At 47.6% G+C, this 24,321-nt stretch overlaps 1 protein-coding gene across 8 annotated transcripts in view; it reads right to left on the reverse strand.

The window, feature by feature from the left end:
- raskol (Ras GTPase-activating protein raskol) overlaps positions 1 to 24,321 on the reverse strand; it is a 119,371-nt gene that overhangs the window by 27,568 nt on the left and 67,482 nt on the right. For 5 of the 8 annotated variants that reach the window (XM_084587845.1, XM_084587842.1, XM_084587846.1 and 2 more), the window contains 5 exons: positions 22,771 to 22,892; positions 21,515 to 21,599; positions 15,766 to 15,886; positions 5,140 to 5,263; positions 3,412 to 3,481 (listed from right to left, as the gene is read on the reverse strand). In XM_084587845.1, the coding sequence (XP_084443971.1) occupies positions 3,412 to 3,481; positions 5,140 to 5,263; positions 15,766 to 15,886; positions 21,515 to 21,599; positions 22,771 to 22,892 (522 nt within the window). The remainder of the gene's footprint in view (positions 1 to 3,411; positions 3,482 to 5,139; positions 5,264 to 15,765; positions 15,887 to 21,514; positions 21,600 to 22,770; positions 22,893 to 24,321) is intronic. The other 3 variants (XM_084587844.1, XM_084587847.1, XM_084587848.1) reach the window with 1 other exon arrangement.

The raw sequence follows: 24,321 nt of genomic DNA on the forward strand, positions 1-24,321 counted from the left end.
CTTTATTTGCAGTGAAATCGCGTCAGCTCACGAGAAATAGTCCGTAACCTTTCGCTGCTTCTGCTTAGTGAATCGTGCAGCAGAGAGCATGTTTTGCAGACTATAGATATGCTTAAAAGCTTCCGCCGAGTTACTTTCTGCAGCGAAAAAGCGCTCCACAACACCGAGGCCCGCCGCTGCATCGGCAGCCCTTGGTTGCGGCTCATCTTCGATGTCGTCGTCCACGTCACTCTCATCAAGAGATTCGCTGGGCCGCACAATCTGCAGAATTTCGCCGTCCGTAAGGGCTCCGCACGTTTCGACTTCACTGTCCGCAGCGACGAAGTCTTCGAAGGGAACGTCACCCAGAGCAGCACCAAAATCGGCGCCGTCGAGCTTGCCTGTTTGTTCTTCCCCCGATGCAGTACAAGGAGAGGCATCTTCCGAAGCAGCTGCCACAAAGCCGCAAACCCTGAAGCAGTTCGCAACCGTCTCTTTTCTGACGCGATCCCACGCTCGAGCTAGCATGTGAATGGTGCTAAGCAAACTCACCTCGTACTGTGAGGAGTTGTCCATGCACAAAATCATGCGCTCAAGCAGGTGCTTCCTGTAGAGGACCTTCACATTTTTTATTATGCCCTGGTCCATGGGCTGCAGGACAGACGTTGTATTCGCAGGCAAGAAAGCAAGGCGTATAGCGCTCAAGGTCGGCACATTCATGTGCGCACTACACTGGTCCACAAGAAAGAGCACTTTCCGGTTGGACGACGCAAATTTTCGATCCAGCTTCATCAGCCAATCTTTGAATAACTCTGAGGTCATCCAGGCCTTTCTATTCGACGCGTAGTCGACAGGAAGTGTCTTCACACCTTTGAAGCACCTTGGTTTGGCAGCCTTCCCCACCACAAGCAGGCGACATTTTTCTGTGCCAGTCATATTGGCCGCGAGAAGCACAGACACCCTCTCCTTGCTCCGTTTGCCCCCGGCACAGTCGTCGGCTTTAAAGGTCAATGTCTTCTCGGGCAGAAGCCGGTAAAAGAGAGCAGTCTCGTCTGCATTAAATATGTTCTCCGGTTCGTACTCGGCCAAGTACTCGGGGAGCTTCTCCTCTTTCCAGGTCGAGCATGTTTCCGCGTTTACAGACGCCCTCTCACCGCAGACGCTCTTAAACACCAGGTCGTGGCGATCCTTAAATCGTGTGAGCCATCCATCAGACGAGGCAAACTCTTCAATCCCCAACATTGTTGCGAGTGATTGGGCTTTCGCTGCGACGATCTCACCGCTGAGAGGAGGTTTGTTATTTCGCGCTTCCCTAATCCATACCAGCAGGGCCTTTTCAAGCTCTGGATGGGCGCCTGTGCGCATTCGTTTCCGCGACATCTTGAATGTGTCGTGCTCAAACGCATCCAGGATTGAACGTTTGTTCTTGATAAAGTTGGAAAGGGTGTTAGGCTTAATGCCATACTTCCGAGCGATGTCTTGCTTGGCGGTGCCTCCCTTTTCAACTTCTCTCAAAATCTCGACTTTCGTCGCCAAGTCAAGCGTGCGATAATTTCCACGAGTCGTCATGACTGGTAGAACCGCTGCGTGCGAAGTCAAAACAACAGTCCAAATTGCACTCGACGAGATCCTCCTTGGCGTGGAACCAACCGCGGAACGAACGAGAGAGAGACTGGTCGCAGCTAAGAAATGAGCCTAGTGACGCTGTCGCGACGCGACTTGTCAGCACGCGCTAAGCCTAATCTCACCACTTCGAGTTTAGCGGCGCTGCGGGCGCTTACGATGGCATCGGTGTATCTTGTTCGTTTCAAAGCGGCGGTGCTGACAACCATGATAATATCAAAATGGCGGTCGTCGTGATTCTCGATTGAAAAATAACTTCTAATTAAACGATACTCTAAGCTTTTCAACTTCGAATTATTGAGTGATATTTCCATAGAATTACATATAAAACAGTCGGGACCACCACATCTCTTCTAATTAACCGAAAATTCCAATTAAGCGGCTTCGAATTATCGGGAGTCGACTGTATTAATCAGACTCATTTCATGGCCATGCTTTTGTGCCTTGTTAAATTCAAACCCTCTGAAAACATCCCATTTGATTCAAAATCAATTTTCATCACTTATACCTGCTCTGAAACTCCACAACACGATATTCACACGTCTCTAGATCCTAGCTCATAATATATCTGCACACAATGAGAGAGACTCAAATGCACAACAGCTAAGCAAAGTTCTGTGCCTTATTTGGTAACAGGGTGCAATGTATGATGTTCTAACGGCTTTGAAATGTTAAGGCGAAGGCCTCATTAGTCCCGTTACATCAAAAGCCAGCAGCGTCCATGCAGAAAATGTGGCTAGAAAAATGTCACCCCCACACCATGAGACTTAGCGCCACGGGAATCATCAGAGGAAGAGGAGTGGAGAGGGCACAGCACTACCAGTCACGTGGTGGCGCGCAAAACAAGAGGAAGCAGGCGTCGTAGCAGCTTATCAAGCGAGCGAGCTTTCACATTCATACACATAGTAGGCCATCCTAAGTGTGTGCGTGCTGAATTTTATTAAGGCTTTAATGCTTTATCGTTGCAAGCAGGAATTGTCGACAGAAATGTCACGCTTTTCAATTGGTCGAAATAGTCGTGACTTCAAAGTGCACAAACTTCAAACGGGGCCAATTGTACTTTGGCTAGTAAAAATGCAACAAATTAAAAGGGTGGTATAATGATGCTCAAAGTAAATGGGACTGAGTTTAGTTAATTAGTTAATAACCAGTTAGCCTAACTAGGTTAATTAACAAATAGTTTCCTAGCTCTGGACATAGTCAAGGAAGGGTGTACTTACAATTGAGTGAAATGACAGTCAATTACACTAATTAGCGTAGTAGTGCTACTTAGGCAATTAGCACAAATTTTCACTTGCTGAACAAGAACTAAGGTTTGTATGGCTTCTACTGGCAACTGACTGAAGTGCAATAAACTAATTAGCTAATTAGAGTGCTTATGCTAATTAGGCAATTGGTTATGGGCAATTAGTGAAACTTTATGCTTACAGAATTGGTACTTTGGGTAGCCAGTAATTACGTCTTAATGTAGTACTGCACCCATCTCTAATTACAGCTTCCACCTTGAAGCATTTTAGTGAGCCAAAGTGTCTCCTAAATTTTTGACTTTCTGCTGTCCCCTGCTGCATTACCCTAACCATACGACGAATTTAGTTCCTCGAACTGTTCATACAGAAGCTCTCAAGCATTCGCACTTTAAATATTTAGAATACATTAAAGGACGTCACAGATATGCTTTGCTACTGATTGACGTCGCACTAGGTTAATGCAATACAAAATGATGCCATCCCAAATATTCGCATACTCATGCCCATAAAAGAGTAGAGAAGGTCACATCTAAGATTAAGAGCCAGCTGCGCCAATACTTACTTCACGGAGGCTACAGCAAGCAAGCCTCTCATCGCTTTCTCGATTCCTTCCAGCCAATTCGCCAGTGGCCCTGAAACAGAATGCACTGCTTCATGTCATATTCACACTTTTGTTTGTTCTAAGCAAGCATTGCTAAATTGAAACAGCACTTCAGTAAAATCTCATTAATGCCCCGTCAATTCAGAAATTTCGATAATTAAAACTAGGGGCCCTGTCCCGCCAGCCAATGCCCATGAAAACTGAAAAAGCTCCCTTGACGAATAAATGTGATGGTGTCGATTCGGCATTCTGATGCCTACCGAGACAAGACCTTCAGGATAACAAAAATTTAATGCACTATTCTCAAACCGCTGTCGTACAAAATGTTAAAATTCTGTGGCAACTTCAGACACTTCAATTTGGCGACACTTGATGAGTGATGAGACGTGATGAGACTCTCGGCTAAGATTAAATAATATGAATTGGTTCGTGCCGAGTCATTCTGACAATGGTTGCATACCCACAAGGCTGCCTTTAGGCTCTTTGAACCAGATTGTTATTAATGCAGCACATGAAGGGCATTCACTACCTTATAGATTCCTTCTTTTGAAAAAATTGATCAAGCTCCAGTACTCAAGCTGAAATCACAAAAGGACACCATAAGTGATTGGTGCAGAGCGAGAGGGAACCGGAAGGCTAAAACTTATAACAAGATTGTGCTTGGCTCGAAAGATGACACAAACAAGAAGAGAGATTAGTTTGGTCCCCCCCCCCCACATACTCGAGTACCAAAATATTTTGATCTCCCCTCGTACACTAGTACGAGAGAATAAGAAAGCAAAGAGCTGTCAAAAGCAGGCTTCTTATATGTAAGCATCCATATTCTTGTGCATGGTTCCAGCTTAAAACATAAATTTCACATATTTAAAGAAAACACAACACTCCCAAGGAATTTGGATTGATGTTTAGTTTTGGACTATGCCAATGAACACATACAGTAGTACTGTATAAACCGTATTATAGGTCGAGTGGGAATATAGGTCGACCCCCTTACCTAGAAGTTAAAAAGAAAAAAAAGAAAAAAAAAGAAAAAGAAAATTAAAACAAGGAAAAACAAAGTGGAGAAGAGCATACATTTACATCGGCTGTGTCCCTGCATCACCAGAGCTACGATCTCACTGCAAACTGTCAGCAGTGTCGTTGGAAGACAACTCTCTGCTGCTCGCCACCTCCCAGGGTGTGTCATCCAATTCCATCAAGCTTGTTGCTTACACAGCATTCCTTGAAAGGCTGCATGCGAACCCCTGGTCTTGTCCGCGGCACCGAACGCCAAGCCACTAACCTGTCGCTGATAAAGCGGCCATGTTGCCGTTCACTTCGGTGAACACCACTTTTTCTGGAAAGCCACTGCAAACTGTCTCCCTATGCCATTATTCACTGCTAAAGAGGCAACTCTCATTAGGTCGAATGAAAGGGCGCATGTGAAGATAAATGCGCTTGGGAAGGAAAAAAAACAAAAATGCCAGCAACTGCAAGATGTCGATAGGTTTTGGCTGTTCGTTCACGAGCAGGCCCGTCACCTGTTGCCATACTGTACCTCAATTCTGCTAAAGACCGCTATAGAAGACGAGGGGAGACTTTAGCTCGCTTTATTTGAGAAAACATCTTGACCAATATTCCGGTTTATACAGTAGTACTTGATGCATAGTTCTGCTGTGGCCTTAATATATTAGCGAGGACGTGTCGTACCCCAAAAAATTATCTTCCCAGAGGTGAGGTGAGGATGGACTCGAGGTACCGCTGGCTTCACTTTCTGCTGCACTGCTGTGTCCACTGCTGCCACTCTCTCCTCCTGCAAGGGTGTCACATGGCTCTGTGAAAAAGTATGCAGAGAATGAAAAAAGTTTACAAACTTTACAGGCTTTATATTTCCCGGGCAGATCTACGAGTTCAGTAAAAGCTCATTAATTCGAACTTCAGAGGAGTAAGAAAAAAAATGCTTGAATTATGAGAAATTTCAAATCATTTCATGACCCTAGAAAAGCTAATAAGAACCAATTGCTTTATGGCAAATTTATTTGGCAAAACCGGGCAACGGCCATTGGCTCTTGGAACGAGGACTGCGCGGCAATTTATTGCATGCATGCTATCATCAGCATCAATCAGAATGCAGTTACTGGTACACTATAAATGCAACAATAACTTCTCCTTCAGAAGCGAAGCAGGCTAAGCGAGAGCTGCCACAAGCCTTCGGTCATCAAGGCTAGCTTCACCACACAACAACCGATGTACTGAATCTTGGCTTCCTCGCATGGCAGTCGTGTCGCATGGCAGCCATGGCATCATAACTATCATGCCAGACCGAAGACCACTTTCAATTTGACTCCACGTTAACGTTGTCCAGCGGTTTTACAGCATCAACACTGACTGGCAGCAGGTGGCCAAGGCTGTGCAGGAGACTTGGCTCTGCGCGTGAAAAGCGACCGTGTGGCACTATTAGGAGAAGCGCCCCTTGCAGGCGCACGACGCGCACAGATATTTTTTTTTTGCGACAGTCGTTCATTCTTGCATTTATGTATCAACGAAAGCATGTGGTCAGCTGCGATCCTGACACTGGCTTTTAGCGTTGTTCACTTAAAACGGCATTCGCAGCTATCACGCTTTCCAATGATTTTGTGGCAGTGGACTACGCCCGCCCCAAGCGCGGTGCGATAAATTGAACCAAGCTTGTGCAATCCAATCAAGCCATCACAGACATTCTGCCAAGTTCGCTCCCTGCCACTGCAGGATCTATGAAAAGTATAGTAAAAAACAAACACGCCATGACGTTATCGCTGCGCAGCATCTTGGCGCACTGCCAATAAATGAGCTGTGGATGCAAGGGTCGAAATAGAGGAACGCGCCAGCGAACGTTTTTTTTTTTTTTTTCAAATTCTCGGGGGCAAAAGTGGGGAGTGGGTGTTCTTCATGCGAGTTACAGTATCATTTTTCACGATCACAAGTGGCGCCTCAAGCCAATTTTTGTATAGTGAATTATCAATATATCGAATTACAGTAGAACCTCACTGATACGAATCTCATGGGGTCGCGAAAAAATTCGTATCATCCGAACACTCGTATCATCAAAATGAACGAAATTAAGTATGCAGAAGCATGGGAAAGGCAGTTATGCAGATCTATTTACGTCCGAGAAAGTTAATTACGGTCACACAGACCCAGCTCGCCACTCGCGGCACACGCAGCGCGACAGGCAATTGCGACGTGGGAGACGCACGGGGCCGCGTGCCTCCTCAAACTTCTCATGGCGCGTACAGCACGACAAGCAATGGCGACGTGCCAACTGCGCGGCACCGCAGACCCACGATGCGTACAGCGCGACTAGCGGTCGCGAAGTCTACAATGTGCGACCCGCGCGCGCCCGCTGCCGCATGCGCCACCGACTACTACTCATGGCCGCGTGCCACTGCAAACCTTTTGCGGCGCAGAAAGCGATCACGATGCCGGCGATGTGTGGTCCGCCCGCCTCCACGTACTTCTCGTGGCGCGGAGATGGCGACATGTGGGCCGCACAGCGCCGCAAACTGCTCGCGGATTGCGATCGCGGAGCCAGCGATGTCTGGTCCATGCGCACCCACTGCGTACGCCGCCGCCAGCTACGGCGGTTGTCACGTACGTGGTTCGTGGCTCGCGCACCGCTGAAAGTTTTTCGCAGCATGAGCCCGACAGAAAATCGCGACGTCGGCGGGGTAGGAACCACGCGTCACCGCAAACTGCTCTTGATGTGTACATACAGCGCGGCTGGCGTTCGTGGAATCAACGATATGCAGGCAGTGCGTAGTGCTCAAGGTTGCGGTCGCAATTCGCATATTCGTATTATCCGTAGTGGCGCGGGAGAGTGCTCGGACCATCCGAAATTTTGCACATTGTACATAATGCACTCTGGCCGGGGAATTTTGCGAATTCGTATCATCCCGAAATTCGTATCAAACGAGTTCGTATCACAGAGATTTTACTGTATTTTTCAATCCCCTTCGAGTTTGATATATCCGGGTTCGACTGTATTCCAACAGGAGCACGCAAAAGAATGTCATTCCAACTCCGCAATGCAAAATAAAGGATCAGGCGAAAATTCACTTCGCTTGCCTATTTCCCCCACAGAATTCTGAGATTTGGTGCTGCCAATCAGAACTGCGCACCGCACACGTGCAGTGGAAGCACGTACGCAACAGTTGCCTTGCTGGACGACAGCCCATAGCTGCTCACTTTAAGGGAATCATTCCTCTACATACACAGCAGAGATTGTAGGGGTGACCAACTCAACAAAAGAAGCTCCCTGATATTTCTTTGCTGGTAGGCTTGGAAGGCCAACACAGGGTAAGAAAAAAGACGAGCTCACGCTGAGAACAGACAGCCAGTGGTCAGCGATGCTAATATCGGGTGTGAGCACCAAAACTGGAGTGAACGGAGCTAGTGTCGGTCTAGGGGGAGCAAGCGTGATCAACTGACTCCTCTAACTGCTGCTGGAGCAGACACTCTATTGAATTTATGCGTTTTAAAAGCTAATAGTCGCATTTATTTCTATAGTTTTGCTTGATAACGAGTGCCAGCATTGCACTTTTTGATTTGCATCGTTGCTGAAGTTTATTTAAGCTGTTGCCACGGTCTGTTATTGCTCTGTACCCGGATGTACACAACGAAACCAGGCGCAAGCTCCAATTCCTATACCGAAAAATAAGCTCATGAAATCTTCCTTATTCAATACTTGAATGGGCAAACAAGCGAGTGGTCGTTCTCATGTGTTCAGCACACATTTTAGCAAAGAACATTTCGTCCTTCGAGTTGGTGCTATACAATAGACCTCTCCCTGTTTGCAAACAATGTGACATCAGGGAGGCACGTAACGATGGGGATGCGCGAAAGGAAACCCGGCTTGGTGGGCAAAAGAGCCCCTTTCAGCCGGGTCTCCCTGCTGCAAGGAGCGGCAGGAAGCCGCCCGCCGCTGTGCACTTTTTGCTTCAAATCTTGCGATAGCCATATTCGGATCCGGCACAATATGCGGCACTCCTTAGTACACGTACCTATTGCCAATTTTTACCTTGAAAAAGATGGGTGGTTTTTGTTTGAAAACCACTGACGTGCCACATCACTACTCACTGTTCGGGAATCTTCGATGTGGCAGATGCTGCCCTTTTCAGAAATTCCTTTGAGTACTGCCGAGAGTAAGTGTTTGCCCCTGCGACATTTAGCCTAAAAAATGTGACCGAGGGTTGTGTTGGACATGGATGATCTGAACTGGGTGCAATTTTTTTTTACAATACTGAACTGCCTCTGAACAATACTGAACAATTTTCACTGCCACTGGTGCAGCACCTGCTGCCTTCTTTCTCTCTTCAATTTGCATGGCATGTGTTCCAGTTCTGTACTTTGCGCCGACGTCACTGAAGTCTTTGGAATTTGGTAGTACAGTCGAACCCGGATATTTAGAATTTTGGTTATATCGAACTTGCCGAATATCCCCTTGAAAATCCCATGTAAAAGTATAGGAAAGCTGCGTCGTATATCGAACTCAATTTCACCAGTCGTTCGATATATCGAACTCGGCACCACGCAATGGACGGTGTGCCTCCCCCAAAGACGATCGCATCACCCTCGGCCGTTTGCCGCGAGACGTTTTCAAGCCATGCGACGAAGGAATGAGAGGGCACAGTTCGGCGACGGCTGGTCTAGGGCAGCGCCGCGCCCTTCCCCCAAAGGCGCGGGCATCTGCGGTGATTGCTGCCACGCTAGCACGTGACGTTTGCAAGTCAAAGGTGAAGGAACGAGAGGGAACCAATGCAGCCATGGTGTTCGGGAAAGGGGAAAAACGCGATAGAGCGAAGCGCAAGGGTGTGCCCACTCTTCTGCTGAGCTTTATCTCTCCCCTTCCTCTTTCTCGGTCTCGTTCGCAGCAGCACGCACTACACATGCGCGGACAAGCCAGCTCAGCCCGTGGCAGACGCTTCTTCAGTGTGTGTTGTGAATGCTCTGCGTGCGGCGGCTCGGCTGGCGTGCGATGAGCATCTTGTGTCGTGCTGAATGCACGTAAGCTACGACGGCCGCTAAAAAACGGCAGAATTTTTTTTTTTTTTTTTTGCGAGAGTCGTTTATTCTTGACGTCGGGCTGAATGTATGCTATGGCGGCTGCGGAGGTTAAGAAGCGGCATTTTTTTTTTATTTTGCGAGAGTTGCTCTTGTCGAGCTGAACATGCGGCGCGGCGCAGCTTAAGCTATGGCGGCTGCGGACATTCAAAAGTGGCAGTTATCTTCTTTTTTTTGCGAGAGTCGTTTGTTCTTGCATCTATGAATCAACGAAAGCACGCTGTCCGCTGCGGTCATGCCACCGGCTTTTAGCATTGTTCGCTCCAAACGGCATTTGCAACTATCACGCTTGCCAATGATTTTGTAGCAGTGGACTACGTCCGCCCCACCCCAAGCACGGCACAACAAATCGAACCAGGCTTGTGCAATCAGGACATCACGCGGGCACTCTGTCAAGTTCGCTCCCTGCCACCGCAGGATCTATGAAAAGTGTAGTTAAAAGATAAACAAGTCGTGGCGTTATCTCTGCGCAGCATCTTGACGCACTGCCAATAAATGAGCTGTGGATGCGACGGTCAAAACGAAGGAACATGCCACCGTACGCTTTTTTTTTTTTTTTCTTCAAATTCTCGGGGGCAAAAACGGGGAGTAGATTCATTATGCGAGTGGGTTGACTACGCGACAAATACCATGTCATTTTTCACGATCGCAAGTGGCGTCTCAAGCCGATTTCTGTATATCGAATTATCAATATATCGAACTATTTCGCGATTCCCTTAGAGTTCGATATATCTGGGTTCGACTGTATGACAGAAATTGCGCACTTGGGCTTCTTTTTTCCCCTCATGAAGGAAAACTCAACAGAGGTCCCCATTGATTCATTAACCTTTCCAGGCATTTCCCAAGCGACAGCCATCGAGTTTGCGCGTGCTTCAGAATTTTTCGGTACTCAACGTTATGCATTTCTTAGAAATGCTTAAGGGCAGCTTTTTTTTTTTGCACTTTTTTCCAAATAAAAAAAAATATCTACAATCCTTCGCTGAGAGACAACACGCCGCTTTTTCTGCTGCAATGTTGATTAAATGGCACGAACAGCCAATTATAATAACGTTGTCATGGGCTTCAGTCAGCGCTGCCACTACGCCATTCCTCTTTACCAGCATGACATTGGCGTTGTCAGAGCCAAAAGCTATGCAGTTAGACAATGGTATGTCCAAGGAATTCAGAGTATCTATCAGCAATCTGGCGATATTGCGCCCAGTTGACTGGCCCTCTAGGGTGTTCAGCGCAAGAAGTTTGCTATCGACCCCGCCCAATTCTTCAACAAAATATGTAACCACGATCGGGTACAGCTGCGCTTGGCTGTCGTTACTGCCATCCACGGCAACTGAAAACACTCTTTTTCAGGGCACTCACCGTGCTCTCTTGTGCGTGACGCGCCATTTCACCGACACTAGCTGTCGTCTTGGTTATAGAACATGCGTAGCGCTTCGCAACGTCACACTTTGGGAACATTTTGCGCAACAGAGGTCCCACGTGCTCAGAGGCGCTCCGCGGGATGTTATGCTCCAACAAGAAATCTGTAAACAAGCACTCCGCACGGATGACATCGCTGTCGTCTTGTGCACCGATGAAATCTTGGAGACGCTGTTGCTTGTCTTGGCACTCAAGGTTGCTTGAGTGATTCTTCGACAAAATGTGCGTAGCCAAGTATGTTCTGCTGCCGTGCGAGACGCTGATGTCACAATTGGAAACTGTGCAAAACGCATGATGCTCGCCTTTCTGAGAAGGCACAATAAATCCAAACTCAGCAGTATACTGCCTTAGGAAGACCTGAAGTATTTCTTGCGCTCCTTGCTTAGCGCACATGGCCGAAGACTACGTTAATGCGGCACTAAACAACACACAACGCACACCTCTTGGAAACTGCACTAGACCATGCAAGTGAGCTGCCGAAGGTAACAAAGAACGCAAGTAAACACGAAAGTTGCCTAAACAAAAACCGATGTTAGTGTAGAAACATCCATTGGAACTTTAGACAAAACCCGACCTTAGCGCCACGCCTGAACCTCCCCAAGCAGTGGCGGCGCTACAGTCTCAAATAGCAAAGTGAAAGTAGTTCTGGCAGTTTTAACTACTGCGCTTGGCCGACTATGCTTTTTAGACCTTTCACTGATCACGATGTCAATCAATGTCAAGCGGCAGATAGCCTTGGACCTATGTGACAGACTAGAAAAAGGATTTGGCCAAACGTGGGAGCATTTCCAGGAGATTTCTGTTTTGGTTGTACAATCGTGCAAAAGCATCAAGATCCCGGATAATTCGGGAGACCTGGCAGGTATGCTGTTCTGCAATCATGCCGCTGGCATGACCTTGGGAGCCATTTGGTGAGAGAGCTAGTTCCTTCCACATGGCCTACTGAACTGGAATAAATTCAATGCCGAGCAAGAATCTCTAAAAGTGCTGCAACTGATCGCATGCCGCCTGGGCCTTTTAGAGCATGATTGGTCAGCATTCAGCACGATTCGTTCGGAAGGGCAATAAAGCAAACGAATAAATGCTTGTTTTTTTTTTCCCAGAATTATGCGAACGCACTTGTGTACCAGAAAAATGTGCTTACTCTCAAGAACAATATCGAGGCCTGCCGGCGCGCGACGTTTGTCGCTTCGCTCTTTGCAGAGCTGAATAACACATTTGGACCACGTATAGAACGGAAGAAACATGCAGTTGGTCATCTGCGATCGAATATCCCATCGCACCACGCGGGAGGTTGACGGCGTTGCGAAAAGCACAGCAGGTTGTCACCAGACGAGACCAAATCCTGCGCACCATGCCACCAGCAGTGGAATGTTTTGCCCACAGGCTAAGCCACGTGGCGGCCGCCCCTTTTGCCCCTCCTCCGATACGTCATTCGTGACCTAGGCCAGGAGAGATCTACAGTCGAACCTCGCAATAACGAAACCGCCGGGGAAGGAAAACCTTTTCGTTGTCGCGAGAATTTCGCTGTCGCGAAAATGGACAAATAAGCACACCCATTACCTTCCAGAACCAAGATTTAATTAAAAAAGTCGCTTATTTTGCTCTGCTTGACATTGCTGTGCAGGAGCTTGACGACTCTGGCTTCGCAGCTTGATAAGCTATGCAGAGCTTCGTTGTCGTCGTCGTGGTCGCCGAGAAAAGTCCGGATCACATCGAATGCATCAAGCACATCACGCGAGCTTACTTGCTTACCTTGTGCTTGGTTTTCGCTATCTTCGTCATCACTCGCCTCATTTCCTTTGCGCACACTGTCGATAATAGCGTCGTCGCTGAATTCCTCGTGCACGATCAAGTCGGCGTCCGCACACAAAAAGTCCTCCAGTTCAACAGCCTCTGGCACCATTGTATCTACACTGCGAAGCGCATTCCATGCTTCGGTTAGTGGCTGCAGATCGTCACCGCTTGCAGCTTCCGGTTCTGCCAAGGCGTGCTGACCAGCTGCGAAACCGGCGTGCCTGAAGCAGTTCTGGACAAGCGTGGCCGAAGTAGCAATCCACGCACCGGCAAGCATCTCCAGAGCCATGAAGAGGTCAATTTCCGTCGGTCGCTTCATTTCGATGTTTAGCAACATCCGCTGTATGAGCCTTCTTCGGTACGCAGACTTCACACTTTTGATAACCCCCTGATCAAGAGGCTGGATAACGGATGTGCAGTTCGCGGGGAAAAAAATCAAGCGGATGCTCGTCAGGGCAACGTCTTCAATGTGGTGCGCACTGCAGTTGTCCAAAAAAAGGCAGACAGATCTGCCGTTTTCGCATGTCCGTATCAAAGGCTTCCAGCCAGCTTGTGAATATTGCGCGCGTCATCCACGCTTTTTGGTTTGCAGTGTACTGGACCGGAAGCTTTCGGTTACGTTTAAAACACCGTGGAGTCTTGCTCCGGCCGATCACGAGGAGGGGACGCTTGTCAGATCCATCCATGTTTGAGCATAAAAGAATGGTGACCCGCTTTTTGCTCAGCTTGCCGCCATGGCATTTTTTTCCTTTCAGGTCTAGCGTTTTTGAAGGCAACATTTCATAGAAGAAGCCCGTTTCGTCCGCATTATAAATTTCGGAGGGCTCGTACTCGTCCATTATGCCTTCGTAACTTTTCTCCATCCAGGAAGATGCTGCTTCAGCGTCTACGCTCGCACACTCCCCCGACAACACTTTGGCGACGATGCAGTGCCGCGCTTTAAATCGACTTAGCCATCCGGCACTCGCCTTAAAGTTGTCGTGCCCCAGAATGCACGCGTAGTCAATCGCCTTTTGCTGCAGGAGGCTTCCGGACAAAGGCACCTTGTTCGCTCTCTTGTCCAGGAACCACTGAAATACGGCTTTGTCCACATCTTCGTAGACCGGCGCTGCCAAAGTCTTGTTCTGACCGCGCGCGCCGTTCTGGAGTGCCGCCATGATGCCATTCCTTGATTTCAGAATCGTAGAAAGCGAGCTGCACGGGATACCGAACTCCTCCGCAATATCAGTCTTCTTCCTGCCTTTTTCAGCTTCGGCGATAATTGCAGCCTTTTCCTGCAGCGTCAAAAACTTGCGCTTCTTTACAGGAGGCGGCATGTTTCCGACAGTAAAAAAAAAACAACAAAAAACACTGTACACAGGCAAGTCGCGAGCGGCACAAGGCGGATGGCGAGATCGGCGAGATAGTGTGGTCGCGTGGTCGGCGCACTAGCGAAAAGAAAAAAAAAAGGAGGTTCCTTGCTCTTCCCCGGTTGGCCGGCGGTGTCGTCACGTGGCGTGAAACGTCACATACATGCGTAGTGGCCAACAGACAGGCTAGCAAAAAGCCGCTTTCAGCGGGCAAAAAAAAAAAAATGCTTTGCTATCATCATCATTACCGAACCAACCGAAAGTAAACAAAAATGGCTGCGCCGGTGCTTGTTGGCAAGTGAAATGAACGGGCTCGACTTGTCGGATGAGTGTGCTGCTGCAGTTTCGCCCATTCTATGTTCCCGACTGGCTGATGTGCCGAAAAAATGTTGCAGATCACTACCTCAAACTTTCGTTAATGCGGGACTGCTTTTTAAAGACCCTTCGCTGTTGAGAGGGGACAAATGCATTGAACCCTATGGGAGTTCGCCGGGGGCGCCAGAATTTTTCGTTGTCGCGAGAATTTCGTTCTCGAGGGCTTTCGTTATAGAGGGGTTCAACTTATTAGGTGAGCGGCAGAAGGAACGGCACGCATCCTAATTCGCGCATATCAATTGTGCAGCTAACGAAGATCTATTGCTGGCTGGATGGAAAGATCACTGGCTTCTTCTTCACGAAGCAGCACACTCACAGAGCAAGGAAGCATCGTGCATATGCCAAAAGGCCTCATTTTTATGACTGGAGGCGTCGACACGGAAGTTTCACTGAAGTGAACTAGAAGATTCTGCCATCACGGGCAGTGGCCGGCATGCATGATGAGTTGTCTCAGGCAGCATCTGCAGCGATGTAGTAATTTAAAATAACAGAGTATGAAAATAAACGAGATATAGAGCATTACATGCTGTGATGTGCTGAGGTATGCGTCAACAAAACTGCTTTGCACGGAAAAACGAATATCCCCCTTACGAAGAGAATTATGGTAGTCAATGCACAATAATTCGCTGCGTGGAATGCCCTTCTTCACACTTGCTATAAAAATCAATCCAAGTCTTCCCCACCATCCAATTTGTATGCTCTACTACGTTCAAGGGAGCAGGTGACCAGTGCCGCTTCCGCCGGCGACATTCGAAGGCGCTTAGCATCTGTCAAGCACCTGACAGCTCCGCTGCTCTTGCAGAGGAATATTAATACCTGGATTCAATGACCACTTACCTCCGACTGGTTGTGTGGCAGCTTCAGTTTTTTTTTCATAGCAGCAACAGCAATGCTGTGCAGCCGGTGTGCGTCGTCATCGCAGTAGTTAAAACTCGCAACTTCAACATCTCACTGATTTCATGAAGTGCTTTCTTGCCGAATGAATGAGTCTGATAATTCTAAATAAATGAAAAATAAATTCTAAATAAATAAATTAAATACTAATGCGCCACTAAACTGCCTCGAAAAGTATCCTACAGCAGTTCAACGCACGTTATCCCACTTAGTTCGTCACGCCGGCGTTTCCAAGAGGTGGCGCCACTGTGTGTCCTCACATCCAATAGAGTGCGCTCCCAGTTTCCCTCCAAGCGTGAAACAGCCTTTACACACCGTAACTGCCACTGACTTGACTATGTCTGTTTCTACGGAATGACTCAAGCAGCTTTGAAGCCTTGGCTGTTAACATTGGCTCCCCACTTACCAGTGAGAGACTCTGGCTGGGGCTCCTGAAGGCCCCCCCAGCGGTACACCGGGTTGCTGAATGCGAGTGGAGGGCACCCGCCTGGCTGTGGAGGTAGCACACGGCCCACTGCTGTAGGTCCCTGCATTACACGAAATAGCTGAGTTAGTATCGGTTCATGAAGTCACAAGTCTGTCGGAGACATGAAATACTGGGACAGAGTGGTGCACCTTTTCAGTCTTACAGTATAGCCCTTTCAGCTATATCAATGACAAGATATCAATGACCTTTGCTCCTTTCCCAAATATATGTCTCCCTGCAACCTATACTTGCTGATCCTTATCACAGTCAGACCCCACAACAATGAAAGCTGCTACATTAAGATAATTTTGCTAAATTACTAAATACAGACTTGAGAAGATTGCAAAGTTTGAAAGCACCTTCAGAAACCCCCATTCCATTTATTTCCAATTAGGAAAGCCTAACGTGTATCTTTTTTCAAATCTTGAAAGAAATCCCGCAAAATACAAAAGAAAAAAAAATCACATAACTGGCGCATTTGTGCGCCACAATTGAGCTGCTCTCAATCGTGCTTTGAATGAACGAAATCAGCTGGAGCCATGGCTCCACTACCCCGTTGCAGTGGCAGGCCGATATTTCTGCGATTGTTTCTTTGCCCGTGTCAGCCAGTCGGCGCATGTGACGGTGCAAGCTGCAGCGAGCGCAGCGTGCCTACTGAAATTTACAGAAGTTTCACGGCCACAGCTAATTTCGTTTACTCAAATCACAATTTGGAGCTACACAATCATGGTGCGCCAGACACGTGATAGTTTTTGCATTTCGCAGGCTTTCTTTAGAGCTCAAAAAAAAAAAAAGACGCGAGGCTTTGTTCATCGCAACTATACTCAGTTTCATACATCAAGTGCAACACTGCCAAAGCTAGAGCTCTTGTTTGCGCTCCCTGCATCCGCGATGAAAAATAGTGCCTGCTCTTGACGAGAGGAAATAATAGTTGCTTTGTCTGCAGGCCTGATACATCTTACATTTGCCATCAACTTCATAAAAAGCACCTTTTTTAGGGAAAAAGGATCGGATTCGCTGAATTTATACAGTTGAATCTCGCCACAACGAATACCGCCACAACGAAATTTCCGCGACAACGAATAATTTTTTATTCCCCGCGAGTATCCTATAAGAATTAATGGCCTAAATTTCTCTGCACAACGAACCATTTTTGCAGAGCGTTTCCGCTTCAACGAAATTTTCGCGTTCAAAATCGAAACCGAAACTAGTTTTATTGGCGAGAAGTCCAAGTCAAATCCAAAGCCACATTAAGCATGAAATCACGTGATTGCAGTTCCGCCATTTTGGCTTTGTGTCGTGGTCGCGTTGTTCACTCGCTGCCTTTCTCTTCGACAACGACGAGTTTTCATCCGCAGGACACGATGGCAACGCAAGTGAAAAAACGCAAAACTCTTTCCCTTGAGCAAAAAGCTCAAATAATCGCCCAAGCAGAAAGCGGAAGGAAGAAAGCGGCAATTGCTGAAGACTTCGGAATTCCTGCAAGTTCGCTGTCAACGATTCTAGGCAATAAGGACAGCGTGAGAATGGCACTTGCTTCAGGCACATCCTCGAAGCACAAAAAGGTGATGCGGCCCCTCCATGAAGAGTTGGACAAAGCAGTGCATGCGTGGTTTGTGGAAGCACGAGCCAGCAACGTCCCCCTGTCCGGAAGCATCGTCCAGCAGAAAGCCTTGAACTATGCATGCCTACTTGGCATTGATGATTTTAAAGCCAGCATTGGCTGGCTAAACCGTTTCAAAGCCCGCCATAACATCGTTGGAAAAGTGTTGTGCGGCGAGTCAATGTCAGCAGACGTGGACGGAGCAGCTGCTTGGAAGGCGAGTAACATGGCCGGAATTTTAAGCAACTTCGCGCCTGCAGACATTTACAACGCCGACGAGACCGGGCTATTCTACGAGATGTTGCCGGCTAGGACGCTAGACTTCAAGGGGCAGCGCTGTCACGGCGGCAAACACAGCAAAAAACGAATCACAGTGCTGCTTTGCACAAACATGGATGGCTCGGACAAGCGTCCGCCGTTAGTCATAGGCAAAAGTGCCAAGCCGCGCTGTTTTAAGGGAACTCGTAGCCTACCTGTGCAGTACAAGGCGAACAACAAGTCATGGATGACCCGCGCTATTTTCACCGAGTGAATGATGGCATTCGACCGCGACATGAAGCGGCAGGGCCGTAAAGTTTGCTTGCTTTTGGACAATTGTTCAGCGCATCACTCCGACGAAGTCAAGCTCACTAACACGGAGCTGAGGTTTTTCCCTCCCAATTACACGTCTGTCTTACAGCCTCTCGATCAGGGCGTGATTCTTAGCCTGAAGCGCGCTTACCGTGGGAGGTTAATTCAGCGGCTGCTTTTTAACACTGAAACCGGCCGAGACACGAAGGTGGACTTGTACGTGGCACTGCAGATTATGTCTGCTGCCTGGAGCACACTGGGGCGCTCAGTAATTGTGAACTGTTTCAGGCACGCCGGATTTGCCGAAGGTCGACCCGTACACTCTGCTGGCCTAACACCAGGCGTTACAGACGACGACGAAGAGGCGTCACCGGCTCCGGGGATCGCGGCCGCCTGGAAAACGCTGGGAGAAATAGGAACCGTGCCGCCTAATCTCGAGCTCGACGAATACATCGGCGCTGACGCTTGTGTTGTTGTTCACGAAGATGTGAGTGATGAGCAGATCATAAAAGCCGCCCGGAATGATAAGGACTCTTCCGATGAAGAAGACGACGACGTACAGGAAGCGCCGGCTGCGGCAACCGCCGTACAGGTGATGGACGCTTTTGATGTCATCAGGAATTTCGTTGCTGTCCGAGACGACGATGTTGCAATGGGTTTGCTGACCGAGTGCGAAAATCGCGTGACGGCGTTGCTCGCCGTGAAGCGTAAGCAAACCAAGCTTACAGATTTTTGGCATTAAACGCCTTTGCTGCTGCTTGGGCAATTCTTTCTGCGTTTCACGTCAAATTTTTGCGATAACGAAGTTCCGCGAGAACGAATTTTTTTTCGTGCACCGTGAATTTCGTTATAGCGGGATTCAACTGTATGTTTTGTTCGTCGTTTTCTTTCGTGTCGCATTTTCGCTGCCCTGCAACCCTGCCAGCTGTGCCCTCCGCACTGCTCAACACAGTCACCTCGACTGCTTCTTCGGAGTGCATTTTTTCTATAAGATCCGCATTGTGAAGATGTACAGGCACGTGAAGCTAGTTATTGCCAACGTGTATGCTCGGAATAGAACCCGTTTCCGCAGAAACCGCTCGGCCACAAAATGATCGCGGAGTGATATGCATCCTTTTCTTTCTTGCGGACTACTTGTGTAGCTTTCGCAGCGTTGCACCTGATGTACGAAACGGAGTATAAATAGAGTGGGGGTTTACGAAATTGCTCTTCAGCTTGCAAATCCCATTTACTGCCTAAAAGGAATATTTAGTAAATTAGAAAAATTATCTCGAATGTTTTATTTGTCGACCTTTGGCTAAAGTTAGCTCGGACACCCAGTATGTATATGTAGTATGGTCCAAATTTAAGAAAAATTCGAATTAACGAGCCCTCATTGTATAACAACATGCCCACCGGCTGCATGTGGTAGTTTTTTCTTCTACTTTCTCATCAATTATATTCATGATTACATTATTACTCCATATTCACCAACACAAAAAGATTTCCTAAGTTTTCCTTGGCGTCGGTGGCTATTATCCTCTTTTGTATGTCTAAGCATATATGTACTACACATATAGCCACCATGGAGTGCAAAAGTGGGCCAGTTTCAATTTACTACTATATCCAAGTTTACTGTGTAGGGTTTCTACTGTATAAAGGACAAAAGTCTCCAGATACAAGTAGCAGAAGCCGATACCTCTTTTAATCGAGACAGCTTTAGAACAGCCTGGCTCACAGGCTGCGGTAGAGAAACGAGGTGAACCCGCAAAGCCCGTCTCTACTTTTACTGGAACACTGGTTACCTTGCTGCTCACCAAATGGTGCAGCCTGTTCAGCTGCTCTGCTCACTTCGACGAAAGGTGCTTCCATGGCAGACAGCAGTTTTTTTTGCAGATTCCAAAAAATGTAGGCACGTTCGAATGCTAAACTACTGATCGAAGAACGTGGACCATCATAAGCTACTTTGCGGCCGGTGTTTCAGCTCGAACAGTCCAGTAGTCCGTCAATTTTTTACACTCGAACAGATAAACAAAGAACATGCGTTAGAAGCATGACTAAAGATCCAAAACACAAATTTAGCCCTGGCAGAGTGCTATGCAAGCACGTTTTATCTTTGTAGCCTCTTCAGCCGCAAAGCTTTTCCCTTTCTACAACAACTAAATTATGACTAAACGCAAACGTGCAGGCAACACAGCGGAGGAAAAAGATAGTGTTACAGTCGAACCCGGTTATATCGAATCCGGATATATTGAATTTTGGTTATATCGAACTCACGGAATATCCCCTTGAAAATCCCATGTTAAAGTATAGGAAAGCCGCGTCATATATCGAACTTAACTTCACCGGTCGTTCGATATATCGAACTACGCACCAAGCACTGGAAAGTGCGCCTTCCCCAAAGACGATCGTATCACCCTTGGCGGTTTGCCGCGTGACGTTTTCAAGCCACGCGCGGAAGGAATGAGAGGGACAGTTCGGCGACGGCTGGTCTGGGCAGCGCCGCGCACATTCCCCAAAGGCGCGCGCATCTGCAATTATCGTTTACCTCGCGCCAACACATGACGTTTGCAAGCCATGTGCGTGGTTGTGCCCATCCTTTTGCTGAGCTCTCTCCCCTCCTTCACCACGCGCTATGCATGCGCCAAGCCAGCTCAGCCCGTTTTCAGACAGGCGTCGAACACTTTCTCCAGCGTGTTTTCCGAACCCTCTGCGCGCGGCGGCTGACGTGACTATGGCGCCTGCGGACGTTAAAATGCGGCAGCTCTCTGGGGGTTTTTTTTTTTGGTTTTTTTTTTTTTTGCGAGTTATCATTTCTTATCATTGTGCTGTTCGGACATTAAGAAGCGACAGGGTTTTATTTTTTTTTTATTTTTTTTTTGCGGGAGTCGTTTATTCTTGCATGTATGAATCGACGAAAGCACGCGGTCAGCTGCTGCGATCATGACGCCCGCCCCAAGCGCGGCGTGATAAATCGAACCAGGCTTGTGCAATCAAGCCATCACGGGCACTCTGCCAAGTTCGCTCCCCGCCACTGCAGGAGCTATCGAAAGGTAAACGCGCCCCGACGTTATCGCTGCGCAGCATCTTAGCACGCTGCCAAGAAATGAGCTGTGGATGAGACCCGAAATGGAGTGACGCGCGCCATCGACATGCAAGCGAAAACGCTGGCGATTTCTGCCGCGGCGACACAGAAACCTTGTTTTGAGCTGCTGCGGTGTGCTCGCACAGTTCCAACAAGATGGAAAATTTTTGCTCTGTCGCTGCCGCTCGTCGCTGAGATCGCTCAATCGCTTGCATGTGAGCGAGTTGGCCTTAACGCATTTTTTTTTTTTTTTCAAATTCTCGGTGCAAATGTTGAGGGTGGGTTCATTATGCGAGTGAGTTGATTACGCGACAAATACGGTATTTTTTCGCATCGAAAGTGCCGTCACAAGCTGATTTCTGTATATCGAATTATCGTTATATCGAACTATTTCGCGATCCCCTTCGAGTTCGATATATCCGGGTTCGACTGTATTAGGTACAATGACCTACCTGACCAGAAGGCATGGTGGTAAGCAAATCAGGAAGGGCTCTAGGTACTTCTCTCAGCATATTGACACTTGGGGCCAGGGCGCTCCTGCATAAGTATGGCAACAGGTATGCCCGACAACTATGACTACTTATCTACAATAAAACACAAAAATACATCAATAACATAAAAAGAGAAGAGCTGCCGATTAATAGCATTTGTGCCATTTCATTATGGCGGTGCTGATGGCCGGGTAGGTTTAACAGTGACTACAGAATTGAAACTTTTCACAGATAAATCTTATCACCAGACAAGAAAAACAAAATGAAAAAGAAAATGAAAGATAGTGACGGAAAACTTTACAAACAGGTGCTAAGGGTCCCCAATTTCATTTGGCTTGGTTTAGAGGATTTAACATCCCAAAACAGCTGAAGCTGTGAGGGATGCCGTAGTGGAGGGCTCTGAAAATTTCGATCACCTGGGGTTCCTTAGCGTGTACCGACATCGCACAGTACACGGGTGCCTTGCTTTTCGCCTCCATCGAAAAGTGGTCATCGTGCTGGGACCGTATTCACATCCATGGGTTCAACAGTTGAGCACTCAAACTAGTAATCAGCCACCACGGTGGGGCACCATTCCTGCTTTTGTTTAGTATAAATTTCAAAGACATGGGGCTTTTGGTTTTGGCTAGTTGTGCAGGAACTGCCACAAAATCCTCAAACGGCCAAACACATTAGGTGGCACAACCAAGCCAGCCATGCCCCCCCAAGGTGGGGCAAGCAAAAAAAGAAAAATTAGTCATGACGCCAGTCGCACCAAGATAGCTAAAATAGGCTGCAAATTTGACAGGAGGTGATGCAAGCACGAACACCAATATAAAGTCACAACGCATATGTGTAGACATAAAAAAAATGTGGCTAACGAACTACAGTAATCAAACCTTAATTACACTAGAGTCCCATAACAGCAAATGCTCAGTGTGTAAGTCCGCATTTTCATATAATATACAACACTACCATCTCACAGTGCAGTTTATTGTAGTAGCTCAGCCCAGCTTTGCTCTAGGCCAAGAGAGGCTTACACTTCCCCTGTGCAATGGACAAGTATAAGGAGAAAGAGAGATCAGCATGAAATGTGTAACACGAAGCTGCCAAGCTCCATTTTTGACAAGGCACGCACGACAGGCCTGCTGGCTGCGTGACTTTGAACAGACATTGTCACTTCAAACGACTTCCAATGCCCAGCTGACGCACTGCACCAAAGAGTGTTGCACACTGACCGGGGTAGAGTAGAGGAGCGAGGCTGGGGAGCCGGTGCTGAGTTCGCTTCCAGGCAGGACAGCACCTGACCTCGGCTGCGTGGCCGACCATCCAAAGCAGCCCGCAAGGCTGCTTCTCCTTCCTGCAAACCAAGGTCCACCGTGGCGAAACACAATCCAACCACAGACTACACACGGAGTTGTCTCTCTGCTTCCACACTTGCGACCGGCCATGTAATGACAGTTTTCTTAGCTGTCACAAGCATTGCGTACTGCCTGTTCATTCGAAGGCTAGTTAACAGAAACTATGTAAACAAATGCATGAAGGAAACTTCTCCAAGGCTGAAGGATGATGATTAGAATCTTGGAGGATTTTAGTGGCACGAATGGTAATTGAAGCCATTAATGCACCGTGCTATGTTTAAGGCCCCTAGTTTTCTGCTATTCCATGAATAATCACACATTTTAGAAGTCCCTGTGCAATCGCACATGACCAGAAACATTACCTTGCCAGCACAATGATAGTAGGAATGATAGAAAGGTGGGCGTGTGACTTTTGATCATCTGAATCCTCCCGAGAGGCAGAATGTGGCAAGATTTTGCTGATGGCTTGACCCACCTGCTCCTCCATCCACTCATGCAAGCTAGCCCATTAAGTGCCGAGGTTCTGGCAGCAATGTGCTGACATGCACGGGGATGCAGGTACTACTGATTCACCTCTTAATTATCGCCCTATTTCATTAACAAGTGTACCCTGCAAATTAATGAAACATGTCATTTACAGCCAAATCATACAATTCCTAGATTCCAATCACTTCTTCCATCCGTCCCAGCATGGATTTCGGAAAGGATTTTCCTGCGAAACTCAGCTAGCCATTTTTCTTCATGGCATTCACGCCAACCTTGACACTAACCTACAAACTGATGCCATATTCCTAGACTTCGCTAAGGCTTTCGATAAAGCACCTCATCAACGCTTGCTTCTCAAACTCTCTCAGCTGAACCTAGATCCAAACATCATCGCACGGATTAAAGAATTCCTCACGCATCGTTCTCAGTGTCTTCATTAATAATCAGCCCTCCCACCCGCTTCCAGTAACCTCCGGCGTCCCGCAGGGTTCCGTTCTCGGTCCTTTGTTATTCCTTATTTACATTAACGACCTACCCCAGCATGTATCTTGTCAAATCCGTCTGTTTGCTGATGACTGCGTTATTTATCGTTCAGTCACTAACCCTTCTGACCAAGAATCCCTACAGGCTGACCTAAACCATGTGCAAAACTGGTGTTTGCAGCGGCTGATGACACTCAACCCTAACAAATGTAAGTATATGTCTTTTCACCGCCGCCGAAATCCTTTTGTTTTCCAGTACACAATTTCTAACTCCTCTGTCGACCTCGTCCAATCGTACAAATACTTAGGTATCACCATTTCTAACGATTTATCCTGGCGTCTGCATGTGACTAACCTGATATCATCAGCTAATAAAACACTTGGCTTCTTGAAACGTCACCTGCGGGATGTCCCTCAACATGTAAGACTACAAGCATACATTTCACTCATCAGAACTAAA

The sequence above is a fragment of the Amblyomma maculatum genome, chromosome 1 (assembly GCF_055883805.1).
Source record: "Amblyomma maculatum isolate TAMU_Amacu chromosome 1, ASM5588380v1, whole genome shotgun sequence".
NCBI classification, from domain to species: Eukaryota; Metazoa; Arthropoda; class Arachnida; order Ixodida; family Ixodidae; genus Amblyomma; species Amblyomma maculatum.